General features: G+C 42.2%; 2 protein-coding genes across 3 annotated transcripts; one reads left to right on the top strand and one right to left on the bottom strand.

Annotated features, from left to right (window-relative positions):
* Positions 1 to 570: 570 nt before the first annotated feature.
* ppp2r2ca (protein phosphatase 2, regulatory subunit B, gamma a) lies at positions 571 to 7,798 on the top strand. The gene is made up of 10 exons (XM_034584962.1): positions 571 to 810; positions 1,129 to 1,226; positions 1,321 to 1,504; positions 2,376 to 2,488; positions 2,781 to 2,958; positions 4,705 to 4,869; positions 5,009 to 5,178; positions 5,692 to 5,783; positions 6,046 to 6,391; positions 6,450 to 7,798. Exons 1-9 carry the CDS (start codon positions 747 to 749, stop codon positions 6,335 to 6,337), a joined length of 1,356 nt encoding a protein of 451 aa, XP_034440853.1. The 5' UTR covers positions 571 to 746; the 3' UTR covers positions 6,338 to 6,391; positions 6,450 to 7,798.
* wfs1a (Wolfram syndrome 1a (wolframin)) lies at positions 7,200 to 24,631 on the bottom strand. 2 transcript variants are annotated; one of them, XM_034584922.1, is made up of 13 exons: positions 24,512 to 24,631; positions 18,566 to 19,180; positions 16,351 to 16,430; positions 15,156 to 15,300; positions 14,905 to 15,078; positions 14,583 to 14,663; positions 14,298 to 14,437; positions 13,878 to 13,973; positions 13,496 to 13,741; positions 12,568 to 12,846; positions 11,748 to 11,911; positions 10,404 to 11,667; positions 7,200 to 7,210 (listed from the first exon to the last, which is right to left on the bottom strand). In XM_034584922.1, the coding sequence occupies exons 2-12, from the start codon at positions 19,173 to 19,175 to the stop codon at positions 10,485 to 10,487; spliced, it is 3,198 nt and encodes a 1,065-aa protein (XP_034440813.1). In that variant the 5' UTR covers positions 19,176 to 19,180; positions 24,512 to 24,631; the 3' UTR covers positions 7,200 to 7,210; positions 10,404 to 10,484. The 2 variants fall into 2 exon arrangements, with proteins under 2 accessions (XP_034440813.1, XP_034440821.1); XM_034584930.1 differs by having other exon boundaries at positions 14,583 to 14,660.
* Positions 24,632 to 27,513: the final 2,882 nt, after the last annotated feature.

Genomic DNA, 27,513 nt, shown 5'->3' with positions numbered 1-27,513 from the left:
TGTGTGTGTGTGTGTGTGTGTGTGTGTGTGTGTGTGTGTGTGTGTGTGTGTGTGTGTGTGTGTGTGTGTGTGTGAGCACAGAGATAAGGAAAGTAGGCAGAGAGGACTACCACACCCTGGGATCATTTAGCACCACTACTGGATATACATTGACTGAATGTTGAATGATGGACGTCCTACATTTGCCTCTGTTTGCACACACAAGGTTTTATATAGTGTTTTATCTGCTGGAGCTGTCTGTTGTTTCTCCTCACCTCTTCGCTCTGGGATTCGCTTCAGCACTGACGAGGCCTCGTGTGTCTACACGTGTGTCTGTGATAATGAGCGTGTTGAATGTCTAACAAAGGTCACACCGTTTGGCATGCTGGGAGCCTGTATTGTCAGCCTGCCTAATGACAACCATCTTCTTCTCCTCACCATCGTCATCACCAGATTTTCCATCTACCCCCCTCTGCCTCGCATCTTCTTCATCACCAATTCCTGCTTTTATATCCTCCGCATCTTTTTCCCCTTTTTCCTTTTTCCTCAAAAAAACCCCTCATCCTTCCTCCTCTCCATTCTTCCATCTCCTCTTCACGCCTCTCTCTCTCCTTCCGGCCTGGCTGTGGTTTCCCAGGATGCCTTGTTCCAGGCTGCTTCGCTAGGCCCCAGCAGCATGGGCGGAGCCTGGGCGGGGAGAGAGAGTACGGTTCGGACCCTTCCCCTCAGGACGGGCGCGCTGGCGGGTCACCCTCCCTCGGCTTCAGATGGGCGAGGACACTGAGAGCTCCAAAATCAACCACACCTTCCTGCGAGACTACGTCACTGAAGGTAGAGTAGACGTCGTGTCGTCGCTGCCTCTGTGGTGCCAGACAACTTGATGGTTTGATGTTCATTCTAGCGTCATGGATGCTTTGTTCATTTATTCATTTGTTCATTACAAAGAATCTTGTTCAGTAGATTTTACTGAGCAAGACTGTTTGTAATGATCCAGTATTCTCTTTCTTTCATTCCCACTCTCTTTTCTGTGCCTACCGAATATCCGTTCTTTCCTGTCATCTCTTTGTCTTTTTTTCCCTCCCTCCCTACATCTTTTATCATAACCACTATCTTGCTTAATCATCTTCCATTTTCCTGTCTTCCTCTCAGCTGATGTCATCTCTACAGTGGAGTTTAACCAGACAGGGGACCTGCTGGCCACAGGGGATAAAGGTGGCCGAGTGGTCATCTTCCAGAGAGAGACCGAGGTCAGTTTATAACGTAAAACCTATAATAACCATCCCTTTCTATGAGTCTGCATGGATTTTAAACCTTTTTCCTTCCACTCTTGGCCCTGGACAGTCCAAAGGGGAGACCGAGGAGGCAGGGGAGACGGGGGACTCCGGGGAGTACAACGTCTACAGCACGTTCCAGAGCCATGAGCCGGACTTTGACTACCTGAAGAGTCTGGAGATTGAGGAGAAGATCAACAAGATCAGATGGCTGCCGCAGCAGAACGCGGCACATTTCCTCCTCTCCACCAATGGTGAGACATCAGTGATGTGAAGCATGTACAGAAAGTAAAGCTTTATACTTCACAGTAGAGATGTAGCATACCTAGAGGAATACACACGACTGAACATGGTGTGAATTACAACTTTCAACATAACCCACTCCAGTTCCCTGCATTGGGGTTATTTAGCATCATGTTTTGCTGTAAAATTTTCAAGCCATTCAAGCAAAGTCATTGGACCCACATTTGTGGGAACAGTAAGTAGTGACACCACCCTGCCACTGAGAAACTCACAGATTTATATCTATGCTTTATCTTCCTCTCATGAATCTTAGGGATCATATTTTGAAGCTTTGTTCACAAAGTAGCTTAGAGTCTATCAATGGCTGGAAAGTGGACTGTATATATATATATATATATATATAGTGTTTTTAGTGTTATTAACCGTCTGATGAGTATCTTAACCATTAAGAATGGGGATTGAACCATTGACCTTCTGGTCAGGACAACCCTCTCTACCTCCTGATTTCATATTTATAGTTTTACATCACTTCATTTTTGTATATAGAATATTTTCATTTAGGTTTTGGACTGTCAGTTATCAAACACAAGTACTTAATTAATTATTAATTATTGATGTTCCACTGAACAATTTATTGAAATAAAATCATAATCAATTGAAAATGATTTCAGATGCACAAAGAGGTCACATGCTGCATAGTTGTTTGCTTCCTTAAAGTACAATGTTCAGCTACACTAAAGAAAACTGATCATGTGGATCACCTTAAACATGTCAAAAAGCTGAAATTACAAAAAGAGAAATCAGTCAAGTGTTTATGTGATGTTTGTAATAATTATTGTTATTGTTCCCTCAACTAAACCGACTTCATCTGATGTGTCACAGATAAGACCATTAAACTGTGGAAGGTGAGTGAGAGAGACAAGAGACCAGAGGGATACAACCTGAAAGATGAGGAGGGACGGCTGAAGGACATCTCTACCATCACCTCTCTGCAGGTACCACGCACACACACACACACACACACATACACACACACACACACACACACACACACACACACACACACACACACATACACACACACACACACACACACACACACCTCCACATGCACATGCACATGCACACTTTCATTTTGGGTAGTCAAACCTGATACTTAATTGTATCAGGTTGACATTTGTTTGTTAAGCTCAGTGTTTTGTTCTGACCCTCAATTGTCCCCTGACTTCTCATTCTGTCCTCACCCTGTTTCTTAACACGGCTGCACCCTCCCTCTCTTTATCTAAGGTGCCAGTGCTCAAACCCACAGATCTGATGGTGGAGGTCCGCCCCAGACGAGTGTTCTCCAATGGACATACTTACCACGTCAACTCCATCTCAGTCAACAGTGACGGGGAGACGTACCTGTCCGCTGACGACCTCCGCATCAACATGTGGCACCTGGGCATCACGGACCGCAGCTTCAGTATCCTTCACAACAGTGACTTGTTTTCTTTATGCCACACTCGTTTCATTTTAATTCCATCGTTCTGATAAACAATAGTCCCTGGCTTCCATTACTCCGTAGCTCTCCTCTGATTTTTCTTTGTAACTTGATCTCTCACTGGAAGCGGAGGATTCTCATATTTCATGTGGTATGAGATTCCCAGAACTGCACTAAATAAAAGAACAAAGTCCACTATTGGATCTATTTTTTAATTCACTGCTTCAAAAGTATTATTGCACGTCATTAAAACAAAGTCTGCAGCAACAGTGACACAATTATCTGTTGACAATCTTTAAGTAATTTTATTTCTGGAACAAAAAGCGGAATAAAATGAAGATGTGGATTGCTAAATTTTTTTTACAGATTAAGTTTGTGATAATGTGTTTGGGTTGAGTTCACATTCATTTGAATCATTTCCCATTAAAGGATAATCAATTATTCATTAAATTAAAGTATACTGTTTAGACATAGGAACGCTGAATCCTGTGTATGTTACTGTGCTTAGCTCGTATGCACCAATTAGCAGTGTTGATACATGTATTGTATTTAAATGCTCTCTGATGTTTGCTGAAGCAGACTCACATGTACTATTCATGCATGTGACCTACAAAAATACCTCACATTGAAATCCAATGTTTACAGTTTGTATTAAGCAGTTTTAACATTCAGTTCCTTCTACTGCTAAAACTATGAATAGTGAAACCATACATCTAAATTCATACCTAAAACACACCTATATGTATACAGCAGAGACACACTTTACGTCCTTGTTCATAGAAATTCATACCTGATCTACATTTAATGCAAACAGCACATGGCTATGTTTGGATTCATGTTTCGATCAGAGTGCTGCGTAACGCCTCAGAGGCTGTATTCACTGCAGGCAGTTGCGTGTTGGACGCAGTGCGTTTGGTGATTTCCCATTCAAATGGAAGCTGACCTAGAAAATCAGAGAGGCATCTATGGGGGAAAAGAGTTTAAATAATTCACTGAGCGGTTCACTTTCGACTGAACCACACAGGAACGCCAAGAATAGAACAGAGAGGAGCACAGCGTGCATGAATATTGTGGGGTTTGTTGGGGTGCAGATTGTGGGGTGATGATTGAGATGTGAGATGTCAACATGGAGTAAGGACATGTTGAGTGAACATAAATGATGTTGGTATACCTGCTGCCTCACCGTGTGCTTTTATGTATTTAATTCCTTGTTATGTTTCCTCTCAGGATGGACATTAGCACTAAAAATACCCGTGTTCAGTTGGGGATCTAGGATTTTTCTAAACCAGGGGCCATAAAGGGGCCACAACTTACACAGAGGGGCCAATTATATGTCCAATATCCATACACAACTCCTTTATTCACTGTTAGCTCTATAGATTTGAGGAAAGCCACACATCATTCAATGTGTTTTGGAAATTGTTCCGTGTTCAAGCACATAGTGTACTTCAAAGAAGCTTAGATGAAAAGAAATGATACAAAATTGTCACATTGATTGTTGTTATATCGAATATTGTTAGTAATTGACTAGTGTATTTTTAAAAAAGACTACTGACAGTACAGGGGCAATGAGGAGCAAGTCAGATTTCAGCCGGGGACATTGGCCCCGTGGCCCCACCTCTGTATCCGCCCCTGCCCCATCTTGAGCATAGTCTTTGAGCATTGCTGCTAGAATTCTTGTGTCCAAACTCTCCTTGGTGCTTGCTTCTTGACCGCCCGTCCTCTCAGACATTGTGGACATCAAACCAGCCAACATGGAGGATCTGACGGAGGTGATAACATCCGCAGAGTTCCACCCTCACCACTGCCACTTGTTTGTGTACAGCAGCAGCAAGGGCTCGCTGCGCCTCTGTGACATGAGATCGTCTGCACTCTGTGACAAACACACCAAACGTGAGTGATGATAAGTAACTAGCAGTCGTAGTTTTCTACATGGTAAAATGGCTCCACTATAGAGTGTCAATGGCTCCAAAAACAGATTTTGTGTTATAATATTTTTTGTGATGCACCTAACTCCTCTGTCTTTGTCCAGAGTTTGAGGAACCCGAGGATCCAGGGAGCCGGTCCTTCTTCTCAGAGATCATTTCTTCTGTGTCGGACGTCAAGTTCAGCCACAACGGACGCTATCTGCTGACCAGAGACTACCTCACCGCCAAGGTGTGGGACCTGAACATGGACAAGGGCCCAGTGGAGACGTACCAGGTGAAATAAGATATAATGTCTTGTCTATGTTTATGTCTTACCTTTATTTGTTATGAATGGAGACCTACTAAATCTCCCTAATGTACCGCATTGTTTAATACTGTACTGTGGCTGATTTGTTGTTTGGTATATGTTGCTTGGGCATCAAGTGTTACATTATATGAAGTTTACTGGTGAAATTATTATTCACTTTATTAGATTTATCACGTTATCAATATATACATGGTTCAGTTTCTCAAATATGAGGATATGCTGAGTTTATAACTTAACTTAATATAAAACTTTCAGATTTAGGTTTTGGATTGCTAAATTCCCCCCCACTATTTTTACGCCAGTCGGCCGGAGGCATAATGTTTTTTCCTGGTTTTCCATCTGTCCGTCCGTACTGCATGAAGATAATAAGCAGAAATAAATTCTAGACAATAGGAGACTCTCAGGAAGGACACGTGACTGCAAGAATAAAGAGATGTTTAATCTCCAGACACTAATGCTGACTATCTGCATCATCCCCAGGTCCACGAATACCTAAGGAGTAAGCTGTGTTCCCTCTATGAAAACGACTGCATCTTCGACAAGTTTGAGTGTGTGTGGAACAGCTCAGACAGGTAAGTGTCAGACGGAGAGAGAGAAAAGGGGAAAAGATTGACAAAGTAAAGTGTATTTAAAGCAAAAAATGGGGGGGGGGTGTTGATGTGTTTCTGCGTACAGTGATTCTCTAAATGCTCTGCCTCCACAAGCACAAGGCATTTAAATCAATTGCACAGACAAGCTTAGCAGACATCAAATCAATCCTTCTGTTTTGTCGAGCTCTTTGTTGACTTCTCGTTATCTCTCCCGGCCTCTTCCTCTTCTCTCTCTTCTCCTCAGCGTGATCATGACAGGGGCGTACAACAGCTTCTTCCGGATGTTCGACCGGGAAACGGGCCGAGGTGTAACCCTGGAGGCGTGGCGGGAAAGCAGCAAGCCTCGGGCCGTGCTGCGGACGCGGCGCGTCTACACCGGTGGCAAGCGGCGCCGTGGCGACGTGGGCGTCGATAGTCTGGACTTCACAAAGAAAATCCTGCACATGGCTTGGCACCCGTCTGAGAACATCATCGCCATAGCAGCCACCAACAACCTGTATATCTTCCAGGATCGCGTCAACCCGGACACACAGTGACGGGGGATGGGAGCGTGGACAGAATCATCAACAGTGACTCAAAGATATTTGGAGGTCGTAGAGAAGGTGTGGGGGTGGACAGCCTTTATGAAAAGTCTGTCCATAAAGTCTAAGCCAAGCGGTTTTACAACAAACTGAGATGCAACATCTGTTTGTGCTGATAAAAGATTAGTTATAAAATGACAAGAGTCACGATTTATGGGATCCACAATGAAGGTGTGTAATCCGTTTTTTTCCTACGCTGAGATGGACTGATGTCTCCAGGACGTGTTTTTGGTCCCACTCCACTCCCACTTTTTGAAGATGTTTCTCTGACTGCTCCACTGTAGGGGCAGGAGAAGAGGTGCAGGGACACCTCTCCATCTGCTGTTGCCCACACAGTGTTGCACACCTCACTGATGTGCCCTGGTACTGTTTGACACACAACTGAAGATATGTGCTGGGTAGCAGCAAACACCAAACGATGCTACGAAACCTGAAGGTCTTGCAGCGATGTGACTTTGCCAAGATTAGCAGTGTGGCGCAATTGTACAGCTCTTCACAACAACATCCTGAACCATTTTTTTTTCTATCGATCAGCAGCAGCCGAACCTCTCCTTCAGAGCAGTGCTCTCGGAGATTGCACGCGTATCCGACCCCTTAAATGTTGCCCTATTCACTTTGCAATAATAGCACTAACAAACACACAGTGCAGCAGTATCCCTGCTTTAAAACATGAGCTCTTCTTCTACAGGCAACACAAATGTACACACTCTTTTTACTGTTAGTTGTAAATATTCTGTTCCTTTTTTTTTTGAAAGGCAGCACCAACTTTGGTCCCAGTGAGCTAAAAAGGTAAAAGGATGCACTTTGTCCAGTAAACTGCAAACAATCCTGAGATCTAATTCATAGAAAGGTCGTGGAATCTCTCTACTCAGACGTCAAGACGCGATGTTGGAGCTTATAGTTTGTAGCAGTACAGAAATACGCAGGTTATAGAGAGGAAGGGAGTTGTGCACAAATCAACACTTACTGTTTTATTGTGTATATTAAGCCTTCGATGGGTTTTGATTGCTGTATCAAGGTCTCTAAACGATTTTAAATGAGCGAGACATATGCTCAAATTGAGGCTGATTGGTGATAAAACTGAAATCGATTCAAGTTAAATTATGATAATTCAAAATTAGCATATTCCTCATTTTATAATGCAGAAGCACATTTCGGCGAGGGCTCTCACAATCAAGACAAAGTTGGAATCTAAGCACACGAATGAGGCCGCTGATTCAGCCAATCAGAGTTATGTTGAGTTTGTGTCCTGTGTGTTGGAGGGTCAGAGGTTATCATCAGTACAATGACTCATTATGTACATCGCTGAAATGTCTTCACCATTAAAACAAAATAGGCTATCATGTGAATTTATCATTAGCACAGGTTCATGTTGTCATCATACCATGTACCGCCCACAGAAAGCCCGGAGATGTACAGAGGTGAGGTGACGTCTGTGTTGAATTAGGTGCGCTGGTCAAGTATTGATTGTTTACAGTGAAGTGCATTGTTTTCAAGTGACCTTGGCCCTGATGGGATTATTGTACGTGGTCTGGATGTGTCCTGTAGCAGGTGAAAGAGTAAAAGAACCAGTGAGGAGGTAGAAAGTCTTGTTGCCCTGACAATGACTGTGTTAACTTTGAACCCAAGAAAAGAAGAAAAGATTCTAATCATGTCTGCTCCACATGTCTGTTTTTTCCTCCAGATTTTTACCCCTTTTGATTTCAAAACCACTGTTCACAAATGTTCAAACTGTAATTCAACAATTTTTCAACCTGGGCCCTAATCTTCTGGAATCAGCTCAGTAAATCACCTCTGCCAGCAGCTGCTACATGGCGGCAATGGCTACAATGTAATCTTATGGGGCAACTGCGACAGTTCACAAAATGTCCACTAGAAGTGCTAATTTTCACCAATTAAGGGCTCAAATTGTTATTCTGGGTCTTTGCTATGAGTCTGGCAACATTAAAGTGTCACTCAATGAGAGAAAAAAGGACTTTTAGTAGACATTTAATTGACTGTCACAGTTGCCCCATTAGATTATACTATCACCGCTGCTGCCATGTTGCAGCTGCCAGAGGAGATGATCTACTGGTGTGCTTCCAAAGGGTTTTGTGTGTACCACTCATTTACACACCAACATTTATAACCATAGGAACCATAACGTTTTGGTTTTCACTGTTCATAAGTGTTGTTGAATGCAGACAAAGTGATTCACCGATTGGTTTAAAAAAATGTTCAACACACCAATTCCATGATGATGACAACCCACAAAAAGATTTACATAATATAACCTTGTATAAGTTCCAGGATTCAATCCTCCAGTGGTGAGAGTTAGTTTAGAGCAAGTCAGTTATAATCGCATCATAACCACCACCTCAGACAACCAATGAGAGGATTTGTGTGTTCAGGAGCACAGCAGCAGCAGCAGCATGTTGCCATTACTCAATGCTACTAGCCTGTATATCTATCATACTTAAAAAAAAAAGACAAATCTTACAATACAAAAGCAAATGAGATGAATGGAAAGAATGTGCATTAATAAAATAACTGAAAATCAGACACAAAACGTGTGAGGTCATTTCCTGTCTGTGTCTGTAGTGAAAGGGATGCAATTTGCTCTCATCGCTAAAATGCTGTCGGACAAGGAATCTGAGTAAAACCGCACACGAGGGATTTTGTTTCAAAGTCAAGCACTTTAATTAATACTCATTGCACACCCCCACACAATCCATCACTAGATAAAAAGACACTTGAATCACAGTATACAGGCTCAACCTCAGTGATCGTTCACAGCTGCATTTGCAACTTAATAGTGTTCACATATATGGGTTTCCATGCACTGAAAGCATGTTGATAAAAACAGCCCCATTCACACAATGCATTTTTAATAATCTGATTTTAGTAATGTCCCCTTACATGGTTTATTTTGCTTAAGAAGGAGAATTGAATTGCCACTGGAAAGAGACAAAAAATGTTAAACTGTGAAATATATTTTCTCATAAACTTCACTAACGTCTCATGACATCAGCGGAATCTAAAGCCCTCCAGTACTATGAAACAAAAGTCCAACTCGCTGCATTTTCTGAGATTGAACAAAACAATTTGATAAAATGTCAATAGTTTTGTTGACATATCTGCTGTAAGACATCACATTCAGAAGTCCCCTCCTCCTACTTAGTAAAAATAAACTGATGCAAAGTTTGGTTGACAGCATAAGCAGTAAAACCCATGATTGACCATAACATCTTTTATGAGTGTGTAACAAACATGAAACTGAGACTAAAGCTGCAGCAGTTTCTTGTTCAATCGTCACTGCGAACATTAAAAACTGGATCAATGTTTTGACTAATGATATTTTAAGTGCACTGTGGTTTAGGCCACAGGAAAATCTGATCAATAATTAAATAAATAAAATTAAGAGCAGAACGTTTTAAGACCACAAAGTTTGTAAAACAAAGCTACACATGGTTTGCACACAACCAATATTACGCAACACCTATAAATAAATCCGTAAACTTAAAACTGTGCTAATGTATGCACATAAATGTAAATACATACTGCACATGCAAACATATTCACAATACATGTAAGAAAATACTGAATACAAACACAGCAGGAACATTTACCTATAAAAATGCATTTTACAATGTGACTATATTTTTTTGGAGAAATGCAGTGTCATTTTCAGAGGTGGTCAGCAGCCAACATAAGCTTCCTTGCACATATTAATATTAGTTAATATAATCTATATAAACTTCCCTAAACTAAAAATACATAATTAAGTTTGAAAGTTTGCCTCTAACTGAATGTTGGCATCAGCCCATTCAGAAATAATAAAATATTTCTAAACTCACACTTGCACTCACAGGAAGTACTAGGGCTGGGCAATAAATCAATATCAATAGTTATAGCAATGTTTTAAATCCATATTTATTATTATTGATATATACTGATATCAATATTGACTGATATCGATAACATTTGGCCATATCGCCCAGCCCTAGAAAGTACTATCAGAAATATTAAAATAATATTTCACCTCCTACAGTAAATTGCATCAGTGACATGATTGTCAGAAAGCTACTCTGTGAAGAGTTAATGATTTCTAGTGTCTCTCTCCTCAGGTAGTGAATTTCGCCGACAGGAACGGAGAGAAGAAAAAATCAAAGGCAAACTTCAACGCTTTCATCGTCGTGCGTCTCCAGTCTCTTTCTATCTTCACCTGCCTGCCTCCTTTTAACAGCGAGGAAACACAGTCCAGACAGTTGATGGCCTTCAGCTCGAAGGCCGGGGCTCTGCCTCCGAGACGGCCCTCCAGGTTGATGCTGAACTCCACCATGTTACCGGGGTTGAGTTTGAACAGAACCTGTCGGAACTCATTGCTGGCAATCAGGATTATATCCCTGGCCGGGTCGCCTGCGTCCAGGCTCCCGTCCCGGATCATTCCCACGGTCACCTCAAATTGGTAGCTGTCGAAACGCTTCACGTGGCAGGTGTTTTTGGCCAGAGCCTTGATCTGACACAACTCTTCTTCTTCTTGCATTTGCAGCAGGATGGGCAGTGAGAGAGGGGTCGGTCCGGAAGCGGCTGCAGCTGTTAGGTTTGCGACCGTATCGTTCTTTGAATCACATTTGGGATACGTCTCTCCGTACAGGCAGCGCAGCCAGTCCCCCATGAACACCGGCAACATGTTAATGACAGACTGGGCCCCATTCTCTGTCTCTGCCACGCGGACGTGCTTGAAACGTCCAGCCCACGTGATCCTGTGTCCATGAAGGTGGCTACAGAAGATCTGCGTCTGGGCCATGCCTTTGGTTTCCCAGGCAGGGGGCCCGCACACAAGGCTGTACTGGTTCCACGTCAGCGTGGAGTTATGCACCTTCTGTCCCTCTGCGTGGTACACATAGATGGAGAAGAACAGGATCACCATGGAGATACAGAGTAAGATGAGTTTGACTGGGCCGCGGCAGGTCAGAGAACGGAATACGTCCAAAATGGACATGCTGAATCGTGTCCAGAGTCGCAGGGTGACGGGGATCGCACATACGACCAGGGTCACGATCATCTTCGTCAGTTCCAGCTCCAGGAACCACTTGAAGAGCTGGATGAGAATCATGATGACGAGGCCAAACGTCAGAATAGGCAGCGCAAACAGGAAGAGGAAGTAGGCCACGCAGGTGCGGATCAGACCCACAGCGGAGGAACTCTGGAGGAGAACCACGGAGAACTCACACCACATGAAGCACACGAGGTAAGGAACCAAGAAGCAGTACGTCCCCCGGAAACCACGCATCTTTGCCATGCTGCAGGCGGAAACAGACAAGAAGAAGGGGAAATTGATTTGATCTCATTTATATGCTGGGGAGGATTTTAATCCACTCACCTGAAGAACAGGTAGAACAGGTAAATGTAGAGCAGGCAGGGGAGACTGAGCTTCAGCACCACCGATTCCCCTAGTGGTAGAGTGGCGAAGGTGTGTCCCAGAAACCGAAGCACCATCATGTTCTCTGGCAGGAACTGGGTCAGGCAACACAGACACGATGCCACCTGGATTGAAAACAATTTGTTGTTGACTTTTCTATGCCAAATTTGAGGCAGTCAGATAAAAAGCCAAATAAAAACATCACACTTTTGCCAAATAAAGTACAGATCAGACATATCTTGATATATTGGCAAGCATTTTAGAAAGCTACTGGCTTTCGGAGAGATTTCTAACCCTCCCATTAATTATCTCCACCAAGGAGGTTATGTTTTCAACCCTTTCTAATTATTTAGGTGTGTTTGTTGATTTGTTTGTTAGCAAGATTACATTGTGGTGCAGATCCGAATTAGGGGGCAGATCCACATCAGTGTTATTTTGACAAATGCACAAATTTTCCAGGGAACAATATTATACATAGTTTCCCATGAAAATACTTGCAGACACCTAATGTATAGTTATTTAATCTGAGGTAATGTGTTAAAGAACACTTCAACATCTTGGATGTTTAAGTTTAACACACCAAGGAATATTGAATATTTCTGACTCAGTACAAATGGAAAGTCTTGTGAATTCTGATTTTTAAAAAGGACTGAAATTAATTGATCCCTGGAATCAAGCTTCAAACTTCATGCTATATGTAAAACTGTAGTTGTGATGGAAAAATGTTAAATATACAGAACATGCATAACTGTAAACAGTGATCGTTGTGTGGCCCCCTGACCTCTATGACCATCGCTCGGCGTGCGTACATGGCCGCAGTGGGGCTGAGGCTCTTGAAGCTGACGGCGGTGAAGATGATGGCCACAGTGGAAAGCTCAGAACAGGGGATCCAGCCTTTGTCGGCTACAGGGAAAGAGAAAATGACAAAGAAGACGGATATGATAAAATAGAGATACGGCTCCAGGTTGTTCCAGCCGAAGTTGGTCTCTGCCTGCTCCACATCCAGCCCCGGTTCAAAGCGCGTCAGTAAAGATGTCAGCGCTCTGAAGTTCTCCCAAGCCTGGAAAACAAGAGGAATAACAAAAGAACTGGAAATCACAGTATAACATAAACATGTGTCAATGATTCCTAAGATCTGCTCTAGTGCCATATTTCAATTCTGTAAATATTTTTGAGGTTTAACATTTTATCGTTTTGTGTTTTCTTTTTTTGTTGTATATTCGTATATTTTCATATTTTAAGCCTGTTTGTTGGTAAATTGTTTCAAATGTGAAATATATAAACTTTGACTTGACTAAGATGTCATTATCAAATCCTTATGAGAATAGAAATGTTATCGATATTTTATATTTTACAGTTTAACCATGAACTTGCTAATTAATAACTATAACTTAAAGTAGTAAACAAATACAACCAAATATATAGAGCTTGAAATAAGAAAAAACTAAATTTTTACCTAAAAATGTAAATGAATGCACGTCTGTTCTGCATTTTATATTCTGTAAAATCAAAGTTAAACGCCATAAACAGCAAAACATACAGTACATATATCATATCAGGAGTTTTTTTAAACCGCCAGGGTCCATGCAGACTATATGAGTTTACTACGATCAAAGATTGAAACATAAACTTCCAACAAATAAATGCATCAGCGAAAGAGAAGTTTGGCTTCCACTTTTGAGAAAAACTAAATTGGCAATCACACTGACCTTGCTGCTCTGGAAAACACGCAGCGTGCAGATGATCATGGAGATGAAGGCGAGGTAGAAGACGACCAGAGGGATGATGAAAGCAAACAGGTCGACTGTCAGGTTGCTGATGATGAAGAAGAAAATGAGGGCGTTGACGTGGTGCGTGGGGATGACGGTGCTCAGCCACTGGACGCCGGCCCGCGACGCCCAGTCCACCAGGGCCTCCTTCATATCCACGATGGTGTGCAGCGGGTACTGCAGCATCTGAGGTGAGGAGAGACAAGTAAGAAGAGAGGCCGGAAAGTAAGAGAATCAAGAGCTGAATCTTTTTTACAGCAATTGATACTGAAGGATAATTTAAGGGATGTATAAAAACTGAAGGAATATGAAGGATAGATACCATCAACTGTGACTTCATGTCCAACATCATCCCACTTCCACCAAAGCCCCAAGAACCTTTGTGTGACTTCTTGCATCCTGATGGAACCAACTCAGTCTTGTGCTTAAAAACACACACACACACACACACACACACACACACACACACACACACACACACACACACACACACACACACACACACACACACACACACACACACAGAGTAGTGTGAATACAAATTTAATTAAACATACAGTAGACACTTACTATTTTGATCTCTGGCAAGAACGTTGTGAATTCACCTCTTTACGTTTGTGTGTTTGTAAGCAAGATTACGCAAACAGGGTCAGGGTTTGGGTCAGGGAAGAACCCGTTATTTTGGGATCAAGGGGCGGATTCAGGATTTTTTTCCCCTAATCTGTGAATTGCATATTTTTACCTCCCCTCCACGGTCGTCAGGTGCAGAGCTTTTTTTCTTGGCTGTGGCCTGGGTGTTGTTTTGCGGTGCAGAGGGGGCGATACCTTGTGCGTACCTTTTTGTCATCTCAACAAAGTCATCCAGATCCACCAACTGTTCAGCTGAGAGGACACAATGCAAGGGATTTTACGAGTGTACTACATAGTCTGTCTCTCTTTCTCTCTCTCTCTGTGTGTGTGTGTGTGTGTGTGTGTGTGTGTGTGTGTGTGTGTGTGTGTGTGTGTGTGTGTGTGTGTGGATACTTACACTCATTGCTGACCATGCTTTCCAACACTTTCTGGGTCTGGCCTGAGGTTGGCCCGGGAATCCTGCTTGCGATGCCACCTATTGGTGAGGAAGGACCATAGCACCAGTGAGTAACAAACACTGCACTGCATGCCTGCATGTTATGTGATATTCTTAACCATGACAGCTGCAAACACTGAAATCACACAGGGGAATACATGATATATTTAACAGGAATGATAAACATTATGGGTCAACATGCTGCAGCATTCTGGTCGGTCTGTGAAACATTCCTGTCACACTGCAGATGTGCTGTTCGTAGTTGCATGTGTATTCGTCCTACCTTGCACTGCATTGACCTGGCCGACATTTTCCAGCATCTCAGACACAGCCACCTTCCTCTTCCTCTCTGGGTTGAGCTTAAAGTACATCATCATGGCTGCTTTGCGTACAGCCAGTTCAAACCTACTCTCTGTTGACAACTTTCGCACATGGGCCTCGTTCTCTGGAGTGATTCCTAGCAGAGGAGAACAAGTTCAGGAATGACAGAGGCAGATACTCAAACATGGATGTGCACATGAACATTCGGTCGACCTTTGTTCTGGATCCAGCAGCGCTGCAGTAATGTTGCTGCACCTTTTCTTCCCTGTTTAGCTGCTGTAATCAGCCAATTAACAGCCAGGAGATTATTCAGCTCAGTGTCCTTCTCTTCAGCAAGAATCAAGAAGTGCTGACCGAGCTGAAACAGAGACGAGAGGTAGAAGATAGAGGATTCATTTGCAGCTTTTGGGACATTAGTCTAACTATTAACTCAAATCAGGGCAATGTGATGAAGTTCTCTGGAACACCCTGCCCGGGGAAACATGGCAGGCAGAGTCAGTAGCTTCCATTAAATCAAAATTTAAAATGTACTTTTATCGTACCACATTCCCTATTTTACCTAATTATATTTCTCATTATTGTATTGGGTTGTCAGGCCTAAATGTCTGTCACACGTTTATTGAACAGTAAGAACTATTGCATGTTGTAATTTTATGGCTCGTTACACAAAAGGTCAGTACAGTATATATATTAGGCATGTTCATGTTCATGTATATTAGGCATGTTCATGTTCCACTGACCACCACAGAACCCATACTTCCCACTCCCTGTGGCCATCAGGGCCTCTTCACCTTTTCCCAGGGGCAGCCGGCAGAGGCCTCGACTATCAAGTGACTGCTTTCTAAGCTTAACTGTCATCTCATAACTTCTCACAGTTATAATCAAATTCAACTGTTCGTATGAAGATATGCATTTGAAGCAGCTCTGCATTTGCAGATGGACAAAGTCTGTATCCATGTTGGATACAAGAAACTCAAGGTCTCAACTTAACTGATGTGGTCACATGTTTTGACGTGTCCACTTACACACGCATGGTTATTTAGATGCTTGGTATGTCCAAATACATCATGTTAAAGCCATATTACTACCCACGTAAGAATTTGCCCTTTCCGAGCAGCTGGGTCTAAAATTTAAAGTCGGGTCTCTTCTTCCGTTTCTGAAAATTATTATTATTATATATACTGTGAATATTTCACAATAGTACAGATACAGTGTGTACTGTAATTCTCTGTAATAAGTGTTCCCAATGATTTATACGTGTGTGTCAGTATATTGTGTATCATATTCAAAGTCTGGTATCGGCTTCCAAGCGACCAAAAATAGACACTTGCTCTGAACCAGCCTGACCCAACCAGCGGGTCTGAAAACAATGCCAAGTTTCAGTCTGTCTGCGTGTCCGCTCACTCACCCGGGTCTGAGCTCGGGCATCGCCAGCTTTGGCCTTCTCCTCCATCTGCTCCACGGACAAATCCTCCTCCAGTTCATCATCTGGAGAAGATAGGAGGTGTCTTAAATGTTCAAACATCTCAATCAATACAATCAAACAAAAACGACTCTCACGGGATTACATAAGGACATGAAGTCACATATCCTGGAACATGGGCATTACAAGACGTCCGAGGGTGTACATCTGCTCTGTGTGAGATTGTGTGCATTTAAAAACCTGTCTGCATCCGTCTTTGCAGATATCTTGTGACACAGCTCCATCAACAACCTGCCCAGCTCTTCTGTCACACGGATACAAGTCGATAGCATAGAGTTTCATAACTCCTTTAAAGAAATGGGGTTCAGTGTCTGTTTCAAATGCCAAAGTCTATATTCCATGGCTCAGCTAAATCTCCTGTTGGTGTAACAAGTGTGGTTTCACTACCAGTAGATATGAAATAAAGTATAACAGATGCTAACTTAAACTTTGTGATCATTTTATCACATTCTCCATAAAATCTTTAGAAAAGACAGACATTACATACATACATTATTAATGTAAATAATCATGTGCTGTTGACAAAAGTTTAGCATTTAGAGGCCGAGTCTACAGCCATGACAGAAGCTTTGAGCTAAATGCTAACATCACCATGTGGAAATAAAGACAAAAGAAGCTAACAAACTGCTCACTACATATAATTCACAATGTTCATCCACTCACTTTTATATATTAGTTAAGTTCAACAAAAACTAAATCTTTAAACTTTGACCCGGTGACGGCCATTATGACAAGCTGAGTCTTGAGGACTGAGAGGATCCCAAACGTTTTAACGGTTCAACCTGAAGTGCATGGGCATGAATTTGAAAATCATATATCATGGCAATCACTCCAGGCCAAACAAGAAATGTGAACCTCAATGTGGTACTAGAGGAATTCATCATCTGGGCACCATGAATGGCTGCGACAGACTAAACAGCGATCCAGCCAATAGTTGCTGAGGCATTTCACTCAAAGCCAAAAAAAAAATCAACCTGCTGTTGGCGCAAGAGGAAATGTCAGCGGTTGCTCAGATTGGGGACCGTGACTTTCACTTGTTGAGACGTTTCATTTTAACATTGATAGACTGGTACATCACACCCACATACTATAAATAGAGCCATGTGGTGCAGTAATATTGAGAAGGCAAAAACTGTGAGCTGCAGAACTGTGTGTGCGTGTTCAACTCGTCACACGGTAAACAGTGAGGCAGAGAGGTGACGTATACAGAGGATCTGCTTTCCTTCACTTTGATTAAACACAGTCCACACACACAAACACACACACAACAACCGGTTTTATGTTGAATTCAAAGGTTTAGATCAGTAAGTGTTTTTTAAGTCACTATTAGTTAAGTTATATAAACCAAACATAACATTTTCTAGCATATATTGGACAGCGTAGATCTTATTTCAGCAAAGTCACACACCCCAGTAGTGGGGTTTGTTGTAACAACACTACATATTTGACATTATCTGTGATTGTGTAGTAGGCGTCCGAGTGAGTTTTACTTGAAATAGACAGATATGTGTCCTATGTGTAATAAATTTGACAGATCCAACTATAGCACCTTGTGGGCAAAAATGCAGCCCAAGCAACACTGCAACATTGTGAGCAAAAATGCTCCTCAGCTTTACAACCCAAGATTAGACGCATACCTCCACCGCGAACTAACAGTGACCAACAGTCCCCTTCAATTCAATTAAGCTAAATGTCACACACTCATATATCAGTCCTCTATATAGGCCTGGCTCTTTTTCATGGAGGTCTATGTATTACTTCCTGAGAAAACAGTGAAACTGTTGAGAAAAAACACCTTATCTCACAATGCAGAAGAAAGTGAAAAAACTTGACTGGATCCTGATTTAATGAGTTCTTCCCTGACCCCTCTGCTAATGTGTCAACTATTTTCTTCGAAATCTTGGTGACAAAAAAATAAACAAATAAATTGGGTCAACCTCATGGAAGAAAAATAAGGTGAAATGTTTACCAAAGTGTAGTGTTACGCTGGTGCCCATGGAAAGATAATTCGATAAAATATAGCAGAAGACATATCACCTAAAAAAACAGCAATAGGTCTGTGATCTGCAAATTTAGTACAGTGTCATTAAAACTCACAATGTGTGATTTAATCCCAAACTCAAAATTAGGACATTCTTACCATCTTCATCCTCAACGGCATCCTCTTCCTCTGCTTTCCTGAGTCTTTCCTGTATTATGACCCGCTTGGCCATGGAGGCAAAGGTGCGTTTCACTGGGTCGGTGGAAGACGCTGCAGGCGCTGCGGTGGAAGCAGTGCTGGAGGACGATGGAGGGGAATCTGTCACAGTCGTACAGGTCACACCGGCTGAAGCAGCGGAGGGAGAGGCGAGTTTGGAGACAGGGGACATTTTGGAGATTTGAGGGCTAGAGTGGTTAAGAGAAGTGACGAGGGGTGTTTTGTGTGGAGCAGGAGAGGATGGGTTGGTGGAGACAGTTTTAGAAGCGGGTTCGGAGGACACAGCAGAAGAGGAAGGCTTTGACCCTTCAGCCGGAGGAGGGGAGTCCGTTGATTTCGACATGACTTGAGGTGTTTGTGGAGAAGAATATGAGGGTTGTCTGGGTTCTGTCTTTGTTTCTGTGGGGGCTGGAGATTTGGGTGTGGCAGAGAGGTTGTTGGAGACAGGTGAGGGAGGCATCTGTACAGTGGAGGGACGAGAGGGTCCATCCTCGACAGAGCGTGACCCCTGAGCTTTGACAGGAGTGGGCGTTGATGGGGAATCCTTCTCCATCTTTCCTGTGAGAGAAAAAGCAAAAGTAAATACATGAAGACTTTCACACCAAACAGCACAGACATCCATGTAAATGTCCTGCACCTATCGCAACGCTCTCCCTCCTGGTCGGAATCTCAAGCTTCTGCATAAACTTCAACTGCAGAGAACACATCACCCATGTGATAACTACATTGGTTTCTTATCAAACACTGCATTGATGACAAAATGATCCATCTTACCTTCAAGGCTCTCATAACCTATAGCACCTATACCGCACCAAGCCGTATTCTCCCAGCTCCTTCTGCCCGCTTATTCTCTATGTCAGTGGTTCTCAAAGTGGGGGGTGAACACTCTCCAGGGGGGGCGCGATGTCACAAAAAAAAAAAAAACGACCGCCGACCTGTCACTGGTTAGTGAAAGCTCCCTCAGTGGCGAAATGCAAAGGGCTGGACTGACACAAACAAATCAAATACTGTTTCGTTCCTGATCCACCAATCAAAAGAGGAGTGTTATCATTTGAACGCGAGTTGCACGTACGCTTCCGAGTATAAAAGTAACCGCAGGCATGGTCAGCGCTCACCCTCACTGAGACGACACCCTGCAGAGTTTGTGCGATTGCTCTTGTTTCCTCTATCATTCAGATATTCATTGCTTAATAAACAGTCTTTTTAAAGACTCACTCCTTCCTTAGTAATACCTTCCTGCACTTGCAGTAGGCCTATTCGTAGCCTAATCTAAGGAGTAATTTGCTCCACAGTCTTTTTAGAAAGCTCGTAGCCCCAAGAGCTAGCCTTCTAGCTAGCTAACTTCTTCCAACTGCAGCTAGCCCTTTTCTCCTTAATACCTACCTTTACATCTTCAATCATCCACGGTGTTGCAACAAATAAAACACCAGCACTTGAATACTATTCTGTGCTGTCCCTGTCTACATTGTGTACTGTTCATTTTGTTAGGAACCATTGCCTAGCACAGCCTTATTCATTATTCGTGTGCAAGTCGCTCACAGCCACACATACAAACACGCTCACAAGACCACGACGTTGCAATTAGAACTTTATTAACTTCACACACACTGTATCATTCTGATTCGTAAAAGTCAGGCAACCGATGCGCCAGTTGTGAAGAAGCCAAAGCTTCGCAAATATGACGAGAGCTATTTGCAGTTTGGTTTCACCGTCAATGGCACGACTGAGCAACGTCCTCAGTATGTTTTGTGTGCCGAGGTGCTGGCAAATGACAGCATGAAGCCATGCAAATTAAAAAGGCACCTCGACACCAAACACCCTGACTTGAAAGAGAAGCCTGTGGACTTCTTTAAACGTAAACGTGATGGCCTCCAGCAACAACAAACCACCACCTCCAAGCATAGCACTGTCTCCAAGCAGTGTCTGGAGGCATCGTATGTAGTGTTGGGCCATGTTTTTTTGTGAAACCACACTTCGGCCTACATGTGCCATCAAAGCCAAAAGCAGCATGTCCCTCCAGGACTCAGTCTCCCAGGGGCCATCAAAAACCAGAGCAAGGAACTCAGTCTCCCAGAGGGCATCAACTTCACACAGAGGTGTGAAAACCCCCCCCAGGGACACAGGTTTCAACTCCCATTGGTCACTCTGGACCCCATGACCTGTGAGGTCACCGGGCCAATATAAGGCCTGGTCTCCCCCTCTTCTCTCTCTTCTGCCTCTTCCTACAATCCTTCCACAGGAGGGAAGGCTGTCGAGCCTCTTCTCCAGCTCACATCCTCTTTTTCCATCCAACTCTTCGAGAGGAGCACAAAGGTGCAGCTTCCAGCTCATCTCACCAAGGAAACCTCCTCGCCCTCCAAGCTCTACCAACGTCCTAGCAGCGATGCGATGTCCTGCAGGAAAACTTCAACCAGCAACTGAGCTACACAGCTCAACAGAAACCAGCAAGACGACACAAAACTTCGAACTGCACAGCAACTTCCTTTTTCCCCTTTCCACAGACGGGTAACACAACTGGGCTTAATAATTATACTAGGCTAAGCAAGACTGTTTATTCGATTCTGTGTGATGTTTATAAGTTTGATTTGTGGTGTTTGTGGTGTGATATTTTGGGTACAAGTTATTGAGAAAGTAATGTTAGTCTGTTATGCTCTGCACAGTATTTCGTTGCATCCAATCTAGTAACTTTGTCTAATTTGGCACACACACACAGACACATGCATATCCCTTCACCTCATTATCTCTACAGGTCGTAAACATTCCAATAGGTGGGGGAAGGGTGTTATCTCTTTGGCCAGCCGCCATTTTGGAAGCACACAGACACACAGACACACACACGTATACTCATATACACATCTTTGTTTAGTAATTACACTGTTAGTAATTTGTGTTTTTATACTTTATTATATTCATAATAAATGTTTTCCTTTCACAAATGCTTTTTTATTAATGTTGCATAAGTGAATTTTGCCAACCTCTACACTGTCAAGAACTCCATATCCTTCAACTTAGCTAACTATCTATATGGTAATTTTGGTTATAGTTATTAATTTAATTGTTAATCAGAGTTCCAAATTTGTAGTTAGTACTTTTATGAGACTTATTCAATAAATTGGCTATCTTTTCCCTTCCTTTGAAGGGTGGTGCCCCAAGGTAACTTTAATCAATTAAAGTTATTATTTAATATTAATAATAAAATATTAATATTTAATATTTTATTTTGATAACCAAATTTATTGAATGCCGAAAGGCACACCATTTTATGGTATCACGTTTAATGCATTATGGCACAACAGTAGTTGCTCATAGAATTGCTAAGCTTGGCAAACCCCATACAATTGCCAAAACACTGATTTTGCCTGCCACGCAAGACATGTGTAGAATAATGATAGGAGAGAGTGCAGCTGCTAAACTCAGCGCAATACCTATGTCAAATGACACTGTGTCACACCGAATATCAGAAATGTCTAGTGATATCAAAGAGCAACTAATACACTACATTCAAATCAGTCCTTACTATGCACTGCAGCTGGACGAATCAACTGACATCGCTGGACAGGCCCAGCTTCTCACTTACGTCAGGTATGTGCGGGAAAAGGAAATTGAGGAGGACATCCTGTTTTGCCGGCCTCTTCAGACCCGTACAACAGGGGAGGCAATCTTTAATGTGGGAAAGTGTATTGGCCTCTGCACAGATGGAGCGCGGTCGATGACAGGGCGTGAGCGTGGCCTCGTAGCTCGCGTCCAGCAAGTTGCTCCACTTGTGCAATGGACACACTGCATGGTCCATCGCGAGGCACTTGCTGCCAAGAAAATGCCACCGCTCTTCGAGTCAGTGCTTCACCAGGCCGTGAAAATAATTAACCATATTAAAGCTCATCCACTTAACTCCCGTTTGTTTGGGGTCCTCTGCCAGGAGATGGGGTCAGGGCACGAACAGCTGTTGCTGCACACTGAAGTTCGCTGGCTCTCCAGGGGGCGGGTGTTACAACGGCTGTATGAGCTGCGAGAGGAGGTAAAGTTGTTTTTGACTGAAAGTCAAACAGATCTGGCGAAGCACCTGGATGATGCCATGTGGCTTGCCTCTCTCTCCTATTTGGTGGATATTTTTGACCGGCTGAATGGCCTTAACCTGTCTTTGCAAGGCCGCGAATCTAACGTTCTGCTCCTCGCTGATAGAGTGAATGCCTTCACGCAAAAAATTGCTCTCTGGCATGGTCACATCAGTTCTGGAAACTGCGACATGTTTCCCAGCCTTGCAGACTTCATTGCCGATGCACGTGGCACTGATTTCTCCTCTCTCCTCCAATCAGCTGCTGATCACCTTTCAGCGCTGAAGAATCAGTTTGGGTCCTATTTCAAAGAGGACTACCGTTCATTCGCCTGGGTTCGGGATCCATTTCTCTGCTCAGCAGACGAGCTGTCAATAGACATGCAAGAGCAGCTTATTGAGCTGAAGAGTGACAGTAGACTAAAGTTACCACCTCCCCTCTTTCGTCATTCTGGGTAGCAATGATGCCGGAATACCCTCAGCTTTGCGACATAGCCTTAAAAATTATCCTCCTTTTCGCGTCGACTTATTTGTGCGAGGCAGGCTTTTCAAGACTGACTGCGCTCAAAACTAAATATCGCAACCGCGCACAGATCGAGGATGACCTGAGGATATGTTTGTCAAACATTGCCCCAAGATTTGCGGACCTTTGCAAGGCAAAGCAGGCTCATGTCTCACATTGACAGACCTGCAAGATTTTTTTTTAAAGATCACAAGAGGCCCATAATAATAACAGTATCCTAATGATAGCAATAATAACACTTATTATTATTATGATAATAATAATAATATAATAATAATTGGTCGATTATCATTAATTATAATAATAATAATATAATGATGGTGATAATAATGATGATTATTATAATAAGAAAGCATGCAGGCTCACATAGCTGCTAATATTAATAGCCTACTAATAGGCCTACTACTACTGATCATAATCATAATAATAATAATAACAATAATAATAATAAATAGTAAAATAGTAATAATAATTGTCTGTATGGGCCTAACAATAACAATAGCCTAACCTTGACATGTCAGGCCTATCAATAACAATATGCTATCTATCTATCTATCTATCTATCTATCTATCTATCTATCTATCTATCTATCTATCTATCTATCTATCTATGGTGGTGTAGTTGAGGGCGGCGGTGGTGGGCGGCGGGGGCGTGGGGGGGGCCCCAACTACCCCTAACCAGCTTTGGGGGGGCCCAGCTTGCAAAAGTTTGAGAACCCCTGCTCTATGTGGTCTAGAACTTTCAGCTTTGACTTGCCCCCATAAATGAAACACATTATTGTTATTGTTATAGATTTATTCTTCTTATTACTGCTGTTGTTGCTGTTGTTAGTCTATACATTGAAGAAACACGCAGCTGGGCGGTGGAGTCTGTGAACTGAAAACTTTTCAGAGGAACATTTCCACTGGATAATTTACACCAAATATAAAGTCCAACACCTTCCATTTCAAACAAACAAACAAACAAACAAACAAACAAACAAACAAAGGGTGAGAAGAAATATCATAAAAGCCTTAAATGGAATATCTGCTGCAATATCTCACAATAAAACCAAACCAAGTGGCACATGAAGGCAGGAACATACATCATAATGTATTTAAAATGCATCACAGTGAAATGAAAATCTAGATGGGTCCATTTGAATCACTTTTGATAACAGGCCTATACTGCAGTTACTCAGCTTGGTCCTGCGAACCCAGACTCAGACATTGCGCCAGTTTACGCAAACTTCATGCCAAGTACATTATCAACACTGAACCTGCGCACAAATCAACACAAAGTAAAACAACATGGCGTAAAAAAAAACAACCTTACTTGTTGAGTGAATGAGCAGATTTCTTCAGCACATGAAGGGAAATGTTCTCCTGAGTTTAAATGTGGTGTCTGCTCTCCATGGTGCACAGCTTCAGTCCGCTCCACTTACACCAGTGAAACCAGAGACGCGCACTGGCTGATCCCAAGTCTCTGGTCTATAAACAACACCAGAAACTTTAGCACACGCCCTCTTTAAAATAGACTCGCCTCTAATAGGGGAAAGTAAACGCCCATCAAACAGTCAAAGTATCTGATTGGTTTGTTATCCTTCTTGTTCCGTGATCCTGGGAGAGCCAAAGGATTTTAACAATGTCTGTCACTCCTTCAAGCGTTTGCTCAATTCCGTCACTTATAATCTCTTCTAGTGTGTGGGAAAATCACAACTGAGCAATTATAGAATAATGAAGAATGAAAAGAGATTTAATCAATTTATAGATAATGGGTCATTCATATTTAGAGAGGCTGCATGTGCAATTATTTCATCAGAATGGTGACATCATCTAGATTAAAATGTACTGTATACATCGTTCACCCATGATCTCTGTCTGAAACAAGATGTCTTCTAAAATGCTGGAAAAGACAATGCTGTGATAACCTATACTTCATAATACATCAACTGCTTAAGGAACGTATGATTTAACATATCAATAATGCAGGTGAAAAGTTGCTCATTGTCACGAAATGATCACCTCACTGTGTATTTAATGGAGTCACTTTGAGTTCCTGGATCATCAGGTGATGAATACTGACTCACAGTTACGCACACATTCATATTTTATGCACGTATGAAGCTGATTTTGTCGTGTAGCAGCATAGAGATGTTTTCATGCGAACAACAGTATGATAAAAAGCAGCTTTTTCTGTCTGTTAGCTATTATTATATATATTAACAGGTAGTCTATCCTGTTTTCATAAAGGTTGATAATGCGTGGGACTGATTTGTCCTTTTTATTGGATTTCAGCTGATTTGAGGGCATATAAGTAACATAATGTCGGTAAAAATAAACTGATGACCCATAAAGCATTACTATTAATATAAACTCACTCATTCAGGCATTTGATCATCTTGAATCCTAGACTACTACATGAGTTAAATGATTAGTACCCTTATTATGAAGTGTTTATATATATACACTCTAGTTGGTGCCAGAACTGTTTATGTACATACACTGATTGACCAGAGACCTGTGTGCATTGTAATGCAATATAATTTATGTGTTGTATTGTGTTATGTTCTGATTTGGATTCGCTTTGAGTTCTTTGACCGTCAGAATATTTACTCACAGTTGGGTCATAGACCTGCATGAAAGTCTATGACAGCCTGAAGGAGGTTTAGTTGTTCAGCACCAGTTTGATAAAAAAAAGCTTCATATTTCTAAGAAATTGTAGCTTATCCTGTTTTTTTTATGTATTTCAGCAGATTTGATGCAGTAAATAAACACACAGCAGCTGGACTGTGAGTTAATATCAGTTGATGAGCCAATAGGCAGGAACCATTGATAAATCCTAAATTACTACATTAGTTATGTATTAATTAAATATGATTTAGACCCATATTGTAAAGTTTATACATATACTGTATATGCTATAGGCCAGATAGGTATAGATACTCTACATAGACCCATGTGCATTGTAATGCTGAATGCATTGTGTTGTGTTTTTTTCCCCTCTGGGAGCTGTCCACCTGCTTCAGTACTGAGCAGGAAGCTCCAAGCTTCTCTCTCTCTCTATCCCTCTCGCTTTCTTTTCCCAGCATCCCCCATGGGCCATGAAAACAACTGTTGCTGCTCAATTCTCACTGATGGCGCACACCAGCAATCGTCCCATGAGCGTTCAGGTCACTGGTTTCGGGGTCAGTCGAGATAAAAGCACCTGCTGCAGGTCAGAGCCTCACAGTGTACTTGAGCCACATGGTGCACTCATTCTCTGCCAGTGCTGCTCAATAAACCGTTTTACACAGCAGATATTTTTAACATGTCACAGAAGGTAAAGTCTAAAGACTGAATTATTTCAAATCTGCTTCAGTGTCAGTGTGCAGGTGCATGCTGGCTCTCTGACACATGGTCATGTCTTGAACTGAACAGAAGCAGGTCCCAAACCCTTACAAATGGGAAATGGCAGGACAAGAGACATAATTTGGAACAGAACAAAAAACAACAGAATATAAGATAACTAAGTAAGAACAGACAGAATGAAAGATAAAAAGCTACACAATTAGACATGATTAAAAGAAAGAGAAATATGTTGATCTTTAGATAAATAAGGAACAAATGAAGTGCAATAAATAATTAAAAAAATAGAACAGTGACATCATTACTGAAAACATATAGGCAAGAAAAAACAAGATGTTTTAAATGTATCTGTTACCACCTTGCTTACAAAGGGGACAATGAAGAGGGTCTGATCAGAGCTTATCAGTGAGTATTTATGTGTATAAGGTACAAAATAGTTTTTATACATTCAAAATTAAATTGATGTCTTAAATCTGGGGGGAACTACCTGAGTGCATCTAACATTCAGTGTTAGTGTGTAAAGAAACATGTAAATCTGCTGTCTGTTGATGGGATGAGGAGGAGTTTTAGAGGCCCTTTAATAAACACTAGTCAATAAGTTGTGAGTGTGTGTGTTATGCAGACAGTAATGGTGTGTGTCTACTGTGATAAGGGCCTATAGACTGGCTCCTTGGGTGACAACCTTGGGTGACAACAGCCGTTAACTCTGATGGCACCCAGTCCTTTTTCCAATCTGTCTGTCTGTGCAGATGTGGGTTAAAAGATGACACAGGCTGCTAATCCGCTGATCTGCTCATGCACAGCCCCCACATTTAAAAGGAGAGAGGGGTGTTAGAGAGACAAAGACAAAGAGGTGGGGGGTAGAAAGCCATGCATTTATTTGATTTGTGTGTGTGGACTATATGGTCAATAAATGTGCTCTTGCAGAGGTAAAGCTTTCCACATACCAGCACTCAAAACTGGAGCCCTGCATCATTTCACTGGTTTTCG

Source organism: Hippoglossus hippoglossus, chromosome 1, assembly GCF_009819705.1.
Source record: "Hippoglossus hippoglossus isolate fHipHip1 chromosome 1, fHipHip1.pri, whole genome shotgun sequence".
NCBI classification, from domain to species: domain Eukaryota; kingdom Metazoa; phylum Chordata; class Actinopteri; order Pleuronectiformes; family Pleuronectidae; genus Hippoglossus; species Hippoglossus hippoglossus.
Note: the sequence above shows the minus strand (reverse complement) of the source record. Positions and strands in the feature narration are given on the sequence as shown.

Coding starts and splice junctions, on each gene's coding strand:
- ppp2r2ca (XM_034584962.1), top strand. CDS start 747: ATGGGCGAGGACACTGAGAGCTCCAAAATCAACCACACCTTCCTGCGA. Junction 2,489..2,780: donor CTACCATCACCTCTCTGCAG/GTACCACGCACA, acceptor TCTTTATCTAAG/GTGCCAGTGCTCAAACCCAC. Junction 5,784..6,045: donor GTGTGGAACAGCTCAGACAG/GTAAGTGTCAGA, acceptor TCTTCTCCTCAG/CGTGATCATGACAGGGGCGT.
- wfs1a (XM_034584922.1), bottom strand. CDS start 19,175: ATGGAGAAGGATTCCCCATCAACGCCCACTCCTGTCAAAGCTCAGGGG. Junction 16,431..18,565: donor TGCCGTTGAGGATGAAGATG/GTAAGAATGTCC, acceptor TATCTTCTCCAG/ATGATGAACTGGAGGAGGAT. Junction 11,668..11,747: donor CTGTTCTACCTGTTCTTCAG/GTGAGTGGATTA, acceptor TTCCGCCTGCAG/CATGGCAAAGATGCGTGGTT.